The 10,226-nt window shown below is 39.0% G+C and overlaps 1 protein-coding gene across 2 annotated transcripts; it reads left to right on the plus strand.

Annotated features, from left to right (window-relative positions):
• Nucleotides 1-483: 483 nt before the first annotated feature.
• Nucleotides 484-10,109, plus strand: plin3 (perilipin 3). Of its 2 annotated transcripts, none has more exons than XM_067597203.1 (8): nt 484-642; nt 4,780-4,869; nt 5,113-5,308; nt 5,604-5,686; nt 6,322-6,553; nt 7,928-8,268; nt 8,686-8,904; nt 9,338-10,109. In XM_067597203.1, the coding sequence occupies exons 2-8, from the start codon at nt 4,801-4,803 to the stop codon at nt 9,476-9,478; spliced, it is 1,281 nt and encodes a 426-aa protein (XP_067453304.1). In that variant the 5' UTR covers nt 484-642; nt 4,780-4,800; the 3' UTR covers nt 9,479-10,109. The 2 variants fall into 2 exon arrangements, with proteins under 2 accessions (XP_067453304.1, XP_067453305.1); XM_067597204.1 differs by having other exon boundaries at nt 8,689-8,904.
• The last annotated feature ends 117 nt before the right edge of the window (nt 10,110-10,226 follow it).

The following is a 10,226-nucleotide window of genomic DNA, read 5'->3' on the forward strand; positions in this document are numbered from 1 at the left end:
ATAATCCATCATATTTTCTGAGCCAATCATATGTCACATCATTCTAAAAAGTAACTAAACTATAAATTGCAATATTTGCCTCTGAAATGTGGCAGTAGAATAATCATATATAAGCTATAATTATAAATCAGCATAAAATAAAAACTACTCAAGCGAAGTACCTCAAAACTTGTACTTAACTACTGTAAGTAGGATAAAGACAGTGCTCACCATACACATTAAATGTATTCATCTTTATATAATCACATTATCATTGAGTTTATCGAACTGAGAATCCAAAATTAGACAGTTCTCTAAAATAGAGACTAATCTACAAGGCAAGATGCAAGATGATCCAAACGTCAGCTGAGTGAGTACAACAATAGAAACATAAGAAGCAAATGTCTCATGTGTCCCAATGTCATTTATTTCTAACCAGATAATGACAGTAGCAGTCCGCACTGACCTCTGAGTGCTGTGATTTAATTGGTTAAAAGTTTATATGACAATCCCTCCCTCACTCCGCCTTTCTGGCCGGACTGAAGACAGTTCAGCTCTGCCGTGTGATTAGACACAGGGCCTTATTGTAGGCTGGACCGGATCATTGACCAGCATTACACTGCAGGTCACGGCAGGACAACGGAGCAACAGGCTGCCAGTGAGGTCAGTGTGAGATTTGACAGCTCTGTTTTGCTTTTAAACCAGTACTCAACCTGACGACGGCGTGTTGCTAAGATACAGCTCACGAAACTAACTTGTTACTTCCTTTTTAACTATTGAGGAAATAACTGTTTACACTCAGTTTGCTTGTTATCGCCGACGAGTGTTGCACCGACCAGAGATTATGATGAATTAGGGAGAACCGATGAAAAGAAAGTGGCTGTTTGCTGAAGTGACGCTGGCAGATCGTTTATTTCCTCATTTGGGGTAAAGTTCATCAGCTTTAAACTAGAAGGAAATGACAGCTGCGTAGTGAACAGTGCGCCCTCTTGAGAAGGACATCATTTTATGTCAAAAAGCAGACAAAAGGGAGAATTTATGGGCTGAGCAATGAATGAATAATGGAAATCCTCCTCCTAGCAGCGTTGTCACAGTTTACAGTTTTACATTTGCATTGTAAGCTGCTGCTGTGGTTAAATCTGTGGTTAGAACCCACCCTTCTGACCAAATGACCCTTTACTGAAGCAACTTGTGGGCCCAAGTGCCAACCAGTGACTGATTTTTGTTTGATATTGAGGTATTTTTGATGCCTAATGAAATGAAAGTATACAATATTTCACAAGAAAAAGCAGAAAAATGGAGAAAAGATTTAGAGACATAATTCTGTGTAACAGATTTTTATTTTCCTTCATATCCCTTTAATCATATTTTGACCTAATAGATTTGTTTGGGGCCCCCGACCCCGAGGCTAGCCTCTGACTAAATGCTCTTCACCTCATGCAAATTCATTTCACTGATGCCAGTCTACACTATTATAGAAAAAACTGATTACGTAAGACCGTTCCACATTTAAGAACCAAGCTCTTCCCTTCTTTGGATAATTTACTTCCTTTACTGTTTTTACCATGTTTCTCTCTTCTATCTGTTTCTTTCTTCCTCCTGTCAGATCAGGGACAGCTGCAGTCTCTTTAACCCACTGACTAATAGTGATTTCTCCTTTGTTTCAACTCCAACAACGTTTCCTATGGCAAGTATCTCAATAGTTTCCTGGTGAGATATACCAGCCTGCCCGGTAATATCAAAGGTCACATCGCCTCCAGAGGGAGCATAGCAGCTTCCATTTTTCTGGACTTAAAGAAAAAGATGTTGCTGCTCAACATTGCGAGGATGTGACAAATAGTCTTATGATGCCATAGACAGAGCACAGACAGTCTTTTTGTAGGTGCTTTGGTGGAATCGCTTCAGTGATACGATTATTTCCGAATGTCTTCCATTGTGTTGCATAATAGCCTTCTGTGTATCTGAAAATTATCTTGAGTTTATCTCACTCTTGATATCACGGAGCATAGTGTCAGACTTTGCTTTGTAATAAAGCTAGTGAAGATCTCATCAACTGCCTCTCAGAAAGAAAAAAAAAAAACATGTTGCTCAACCAGGCTGTTGCAACAAAATGCAATTTGCAATCATTCAGAGCCTGGAGAGACTGTCTGCAGCAGCAGAGGTCATGAAAATATCAGAGAGAGTATTTTTATTCAGACTGACATCCAAAAGAACGTCTGAAATGAATAAACAGTCGTTCCATATGAAGGTCATCAGTGGTTGAAACTGCTTTTCTTCAGCGTAGTTTGTCGGATGTGTGAGGCACGTCTTTCTGTCAGCGTTACCTCCTGTCAGGTGGATGTTTAGCCTAATCTACCTGAGCATTTGCTGCAGGCTGGCACCAGGTTGCTACAGCTGTATGATCACAAGGGTCACATCCCCCTTTGACTCCTCTGCCTTTATACACGGGGTCAAGCATGCGAAGCGCTCGTTAACAGTGTTCACGTAAAGACAGGTGGAGTCGACTGCTGTCTCACTGCGCCATCTGGTAGAGCGCAGACAGATGCCATCCACATGTTGTGAGCACAAGAAGGAGAAGGGAAAGATCTTGCTGCTGAGGGTTCTGTCCAATCAGCTAATGTGCCTCTTCGCTTCCTTCACTGTATCTCTTCTTTATTGTCTCACGTCCTCCCACTTATACCTTTACTCACTCACTTACAAGAGATTACAGTAGCTGTTGTTGTTATGGCGATGTGCAGCTTGGGACTAGGGCTGCATCATTTGGTCTACAACATGAACAGAAAATAATGAAAAATCACAACTGTTCCCATTATAATTTATCAGAATCCAAGTTGACATCCTCATATTGCTTACTTTTTGACCAACAAGTCAAAACCCAAAGATATTCATTTCATGATGCGTAGTTCTTACATCCAGATGTTTTGTGCCATCACCTTTTCTTTTTTTTTGTCTTTTCATGAGACAAAAAAAGCAGCAAATCCCCAGGAACAAGAGAATAATAGACATTTTTTCTTGAAAAATCACTTTTAACCATTTAATACATTGTCAAAATCCTTTTTTTTCTTTGTTTTAGTTGATTGACTAATTGAGTAGTCATTTCAGCTCTACATGAGACATTACACATTTATTTGTTTATGGTCATAAATGTTGCCATACTGTTTATACTGTGGTAGCTTTAATATATAATATCTTGTGGTATTAGACCATTGTAAGCAATATTCCAAAAAATGAGCAGGACTGTTTTATGGTAATATTGGATTTTTTGTATGATCTTTTTTTTTTTAATTCAGTGTTATGACACATTTTTACTTGTGATTCAGTTAACTGTATTAGACAAAAACAGACACTCCCATCTGGTTGTTCTTATCCATAAACCTTAATCAATTACTATATTTATCAATATTGTGATATATAATAACATAAAGTATGTTATGTGTGTGGTAGTGATCGAGGACTTGATCTATGGTGTGTCACCCATCTTGTGCAAAGTTGAGCCTAAGTTGATTTGAAAATGACGTACTGTACAGTTTCTGCTCCTTAGTTCAAGAAGAATAGAAACTGGATCGATAATAGGACCATTGGTTTAATTAATTGTGGCTTTATTTTACCCTGTGCAATTTAGTTTTCATTTAAGGCATTTGTTCATTGTAGTAATGCAATAGGGTAGTTTTCACTTGAAGCAGCATTTCACTTGAGTGATTCTTATGGCCTAGTTTTCATTTAAAGCAATATGTTATATTAGTAGAAGTGCCGTATTGCCCAATATTTCACTGAAGAACTTTCACTTGATATAAATGATACCAGAGGTCCATTTTGCCCACATGCCTTCATGTGAGTTTGTGAATAATCAGTCTTCAGCATTGATGCCCTACAGGGCCCTAGTTCTTACCATTTATTCATGGCTTTTCTCTGACTCAAAGCAATCATTTCAAATTAGACAAACTTTTGCATCCCTGTAATTCTTTTCCATAATTTATCATCTCTGTATTTCTTCATGTTGTGTTCATACTTTTTTTAAAAAATATGAAAGCGAACAGCATCTCAGGGACCAGTTTTTTTTTTAACCTTTTTAGTCCTCCTGTGTGGCCACCAAGAATTACTTTAAAAACTGACTTCAGTCATGATTAAATGTGCTATTAAAATGTCAGGCTGATATTCTTTAATGTGTTCAAGTTGAAATAACGTCACACAGATAATCATGAAACTGTTTTCCTCCTCAGTGGTGATATTATTAGATCTAGAAGTAAAAATAGTTATTATATTTACACACATACTTACTGTATATATGTCTATATCCTGTTCTGCAAAACATTTGTTCCTATTTTCATTAGCAAATTCTAGATTTTACCCAGCATCCGATATTAAGACTTTATTATATCAGGATGCTATTACGCAGCATCGTCAGACTTTTAAAAATGTAAAAATATAGCTGTGGGATATCAACAAGAAAAACAAAACTCCAAATATATCATTAACTGATTTTTGACTTTCAACTGAACACATAGTGTAGAGTCAGTGTTTGCTTGGCTGCACCATTTTCTGTCTTTCTACATGCAGCAGTTACATCCTCATTGCATCATAGTGTTGACAAATTAATTTATTATGGTTGAATTGCCTCTCTGCCCATATTAAGCCATCCGACAGGACTGTGATTCCATTCCCTAATTCATTAGACACTATTTCTCTGTGAGATAAAATATATCAGCCACTTAAAGAATATCAGAGAGGAGCAAGTGTTTCATCATGAATACTAAGCAATGTGAGGTGAATCTCCGTTTCTGACACTATATTCCATGTCAGAGATTGAATCCAGCAGTCACAATGGCAGACAGTGGGAAGACTAATGAGACTGGAGCTGCAGCAGCAGAACCAGCTAATGGAGACCAGCAGGTGAGGAGCACTGTGACCCAAAATGACACCTATTACAAAACTGGAGCATATGATGAACTCATTTGACGCTCAGAATTCCCCCATTTTGATAAGCCACTGTGGGAAATCAATCATTATCCCTAACAGAATACTTAAAACCTGCACTGAAAATAGCTTTATAGAAACTGGATTGTATTTCACAATTTTTAAGCCTTTTCGATGTCAATAATGGTTGTTTTTTGTTTGTTTTTTTTAATTTCCTAGACTGTTGTTTCTCGAGTGAGCAACTTGCCACTGGTCAGTTCAGCTTGTGAGGCTGTTTCCAGCGCCTACAGTACCACCAAAGACAATGTGCCCTTGCTAAAGGGAGTGATTGATGTAGCAGAGACTGGGGTCCGAACCCTGGGAGCAGCTGCCACCACCGGGTCCAAGCCTCTTCTGGACATCATAGAGCCGCAGCGTAGGTTCTGCTCTCCGTGTAAAAAAAATATGATGTAATATATGTGCAATGAAAGCATGTAAATTTACAATGTTAAAATGTACATATATACATAATATTGCAGGCTTGCTGCACATCGCGGGTGTGAAACCGATGTCAGATCCGCTTGTTTCTTCTTCTAACAATATAATATGCATATCTTTATCTAGAGGTCTCTCAACTCTTTTACTTGATACGTTTAGGATTCTTGTCATTATCAAAACATTTTATTCCTCAAAAAAAAAAAAAAAAAAATGCTGTTGTGCACTTTTTTCAGTTGCTACAGTAAATGAATATGCCATGAAAGGACTGGATAAAATGGAAGAGAAGCTGCCTATTCTTCAACAACCAGCAGACAAGGTCAGACCATTCTACTATAATGTAGGCAACAAAACAACAAAAAAACAACATCTCCACTTTTACTTTTTCATTTTGTCCTTGGTGATGCTCCTTTTCTCCTCACCTGTTTAACTGTGTGATTGTATTGATTCATAATATTACCATTTATCACACTGAAAGTCTTCTTACAGAATAGCAGCCCTTGTAATAATGTGTGATAATCATTCCCATGGGCATGAAAAATACTTTTTTTTCTTTATTTGTTACTGATTCACGTATCAAGACACATCAAACATACAGTAATTCAGGTCAATAGTTTATCCAGCTTTCTAAATCGTTGCACACATTATATTAAACTACAGGTAACCATAGCAACAATGCTTACATCTCAGAATATCTAAGCAGTTACTGTAACTGTAAAAATAACTTGGCCATGGGTTGAAATTACCACAAACAAGCAAAATATAAAAGGTGACTTGTCCACAGCCTCTCTTTTTTTCCTCTCTTCACCCTGTACCTTATTTTCTCATACGGGTGCACCCTGCATTATCAGCTGATCCTTCTAGCTATTGTCAGGATAAGAGCTATGTACCAAATACATAATAACAACACCTAGTACTCGCAGAGTGCCTCATTACCTCCTCTTTCTTCCACAGGTGGTGTCGGACACAGTGGGCATGGTGTACCAGTCAGTGACAGGGGCCAAAGACGCTGTGGTGGGGGCTGTGATGGGTGGCGTTGAACTGACCCGGGCAGCAGTCAGCGGAGGCATCAGCACCGTCATGGGCACCAGGATGGGCCAGATGGTCAGCAGTGGGATGGGCATGGCCCTTAGCCGATCTGAGGACTGGGTTGACCAGAACCTACCACTCACTGAGAGGGAGCTGGGTCAGTAGCTATCCTAAATGTGGCAAGCACGATCAGTCCGTAAAAACCAATATGTCTACTGCTGAAGTATAGACAGGTGTGTTTTGACAGTTGGATCAAATGAAGCTGAAACAAATTTCAAAGCCAGTTTGTCAAATTTTTATCACAGATGTTAAGTAAATATGTGAAGTGGCTTATCCCCAACTTTTCGTGTAAAGCTGATAAGATAAGTAAGGAACTAAGGGTTGAATTGAGGTATATGCACATGTGATAATGCAAAGTTTATGAAATACTTATCAACAACAAAGCACTCATAATTTAGATTTAATTGTTGTCTAGAGTTAGTCTTTGGATGAACACACCAGTCGATCAAAGTGAGAGTGATGACAGGCTCCAATCCTGTGTTTCGAGTTTTGATTATACTTTTGTTTACATTTGGACCATATATTATAACTTTAACATATGTCATGCAAACAAGACTGATGGCCTTTTGAGACCTGCTACATCATCTCAATCAGATATTTGGCATTTTTTGTTCTATTCATTTTCATCTCCAACTTAAAGATACATATAAAGAAATTGTATTTAGTTCCACATTGGAAAATGAAAAGTATGTGCAGCGACATCCATTTTCTGTTAAGCGTTAGTAATGCTACAGATTTACTTTAGGAGGAAAATGTTAAAGTTTAATGATTAGACTACGTTTTACTTAAATTTAATTTATTCACATAATTAATATGTGTGAACAGTAGGTCTTGTAGCTGTTGCCATTTACTGTGTAAGTCAGCAGCTTGCAGTCTACACTTGCGTCATTGATTTGTTGATCAAACAGCAATTTTTATGAAACTGTCCACTGTCATTATAAAGGCAAGATGGGGGTGATCGTCACAAAAAAATAGTCCCTTCTGTCTGGTGTTGAGCACATGAATGGCTGATGCTATTCATAGCGAGGGGGGCAGGACATTACAATGAACTTACCTTCTGTTAACTTGGCCGGTAAACCACCTACAGTTTCCAGCACTCACAGCTTTGACACCTGCTACTGTGATGTCATGTTATGACAACCTGCCACACGCCAGTATAGTACAAATACTACAAGAGGTTGTCCTCTTCTCTGATTATGGATATGAAAAAGATGCAGTTGCAACTCTAATTAGCTGCATCAGCAAAGTACCCATGATGGTAGTACTTTGGGGATTTTGGATTTCAATGGTTACAGTGGCAAAGGCTCACAGACGCACCTGGCTTTTAAGACAGACAAAAGGAAATATTGTTACTGTGTATGAACCTTAGCCTTCACAGAAGCTAAATACTTAAACCCATTTTTAACAGATAAACCTGCAATATAAAGCTACTCTTTTGAGAATATATGAAATTAACTCTTTTCTATTTCAGCCGCTGTAGCTGAACCTGCCACAAGTGAGATGGCTACCCCATCAGCCAGCCCCAGCTACTTTGTCCGTCTTGGGAAACTCTCTGCCAAGGTACAGGAGAGAGCCCTACAGCAGTCTCTGCTCCGTGCACGGCATGCCAGGGATACTACCCATGCTGCCGTGTCTCAGATTACCAGTACTCTGGACCTGCTAGAGAGTGCACGTACCAGTCTGGGTTCTGCCAGCAACCAAATAGGAGGAGCCTCAGAACAGCTGCTGCAGCGCTGGACAGAGTGGAAGCAGAAGCAAGCTGGAGCTGGACAGACTGAGTCAGAGCCAGATGGGACCAAAGATGAGACTGAGGTCAGGCCTGTAGCATTTGGGAACTGACTATGGTATCGACTAATGGTTTCTAACCAGATTATTCTTGCATTTCACAGCCTCTAAAGTGCATGTGCTGTACATGTGCAGCATGTATGCTCCAAAGTGACAAGAATACTGCTTGAACAAATGAAATAAAAAGAGCAAAAGCACATTTCTCTGATAGTTACTAGAACAAAACAAGAGCCCTGAAATTCAGCAATAAATCAGAGTGGCATTTTAGAGGCTGACAATTTTTAATGCCATCACAGATTTCGGGACAGGAGTGATATTACATTGTGTCACCAAAATTCAGATGCCTCAGTAATGGAAGGGAATTGGGATGAATTTATATGTTAAAGCTATATTGTCATATTTCATAAAATATGTCAATGTTTATCATTCACTGTCTGTTCACAGCAGCTGGAAGGGCGGGTTCTCTCCATGGTGCACAGTCTAAGTGACCAGCTGCGGTCAGCGTGCTCCAATGTGGTGTCAAGTGCTCAGGGTCTGCCAGGAGCAGTCCAGGAGCAGCTGACCAATGCCAGACGATCAGCCGAAGATCTGCACTCCTCTTTCGGGAACACCAGCACCCTCACACCCCTCCTGCTGGAGCGGAGCCGTTACCACTTGACCCAAGTACTGATTGCTCTACACAGTCTTTACCTCAGTGTATTATTTGCTGCATCAGCTAAGCTAAATATAGTTTCTTGCTTGAATTTGTATTTCCTTTTTATTCTATGTCGTCACTTAACACAATTAGTTCTTCCATTAACTTTTCATTGGTACTTAAATAATACCCCTGGGAAACACAGTAATGCATATTGTACATAAACAAACATCCATTCTGAGGATCTCCTCATTCATATGCATTTATGAAACTAGGACAGTTGAGTTTATGTTGTATTTAGTAATGTACACTTGTAACCTCATTGTTCCCTAACAATAATAAAGCTTAAGCATATTTCTGAGGTAAAGTATTTGTTAACCACAGAAATATTTGATAAAGTATTTGAGTATTTATGATAAAGTTATTGTGTTGAAAGTAATACTGATATGTTGCTATTCCTAGGTTCAGCAGTCTCTGGATGGTGTCATGGAGTACTTGCTAAACAACACACCGCTCAACTGGCTGGTGGGGCCTTTCGCACCTCAGATCACTGAGAGGGCAGAGAAAGATGTGCCGATGGAGCAGGCCGGACCACAGAAATAGACTTGAAGACTTTGTTGTGTTTCTTCATGAGTTAATTTAGTGTGGTGACAGAAGACTAATGTTTACTGTAGATGGACCATTTGAAAAAAAATACTGCATATCAGCTTTAATGAATGAGGCCTGAAATTCATGTGATCATTACTCTTTATGATGCACTTATTAGTGAATGACACTACATTTGTGATGTGAAAGTGAATGCTATTTAATCATAACCAAGCACACTGATCTGTGGCCTGAGAGAATGTATGAATTTGTGCACTTTTATCTTTTCCAGGATAAATAACATTTGTACATCTGCTCAAAGATTATCTATGTCTGTGCCCATACTGGTGTTTGAAAGACTTTTTGATAGAGGATAAAAAATAATTTAAAGCATTCCCAGAACTAAGCCAAATTTCTGTTGTCAAAACACCAAGATCATTTCAGGGGCCCTAAGCTCCCCTCGTGATAATAAAGCAGTCACGAGCGAACATCTTGACATTTGACACTTTAACAGTTCATAATGCATTTCATTTGTTTTTAAATCACCCATTTTAATTTCAGTATTCTGTGTCTGAACCTTGATGAGTTTATGGAAGCAGTTAATGAACTGTCAGTGAGCTTGACATGTTAATAAATATTTTTGGACACAGCACAGCCTCAGTGTCGCATGTGAGCATTGTCTTCAGAGTGTCATGTTTGAGTGTTTTGCTGTTATTGTGAACTTTTGTGAGCGGGGTGGTGGACTTTGCTATGCTGGGCCGTTTGA

The sequence above is a fragment of the Thunnus thynnus genome, chromosome 8 (assembly GCF_963924715.1).
Source record: "Thunnus thynnus chromosome 8, fThuThy2.1, whole genome shotgun sequence".
NCBI lineage: Eukaryota > Metazoa > Chordata > Actinopteri > Scombriformes > Scombridae > Thunnus > Thunnus thynnus.

Bases quoted from the DNA above. Each gene is read 5' to 3' on its own strand.
- plin3 (XM_067597203.1), top strand. From the start codon at position 4,801: ATGGCAGACAGTGGGAAGACTAATGAGACTGGAGCTGCAGCAGCAGAA. The intron at 5,687-6,321 runs GTCAGACCATTC...TTTCTTCCACAG, and splicing joins TTCAACAACCAGCAGACAAG to GTGGTGTCGGACACAGTGGG. The intron at 8,905-9,337 runs GTACTGATTGCT...TGCTATTCCTAG, and splicing joins GCCGTTACCACTTGACCCAA to GTTCAGCAGTCTCTGGATGG.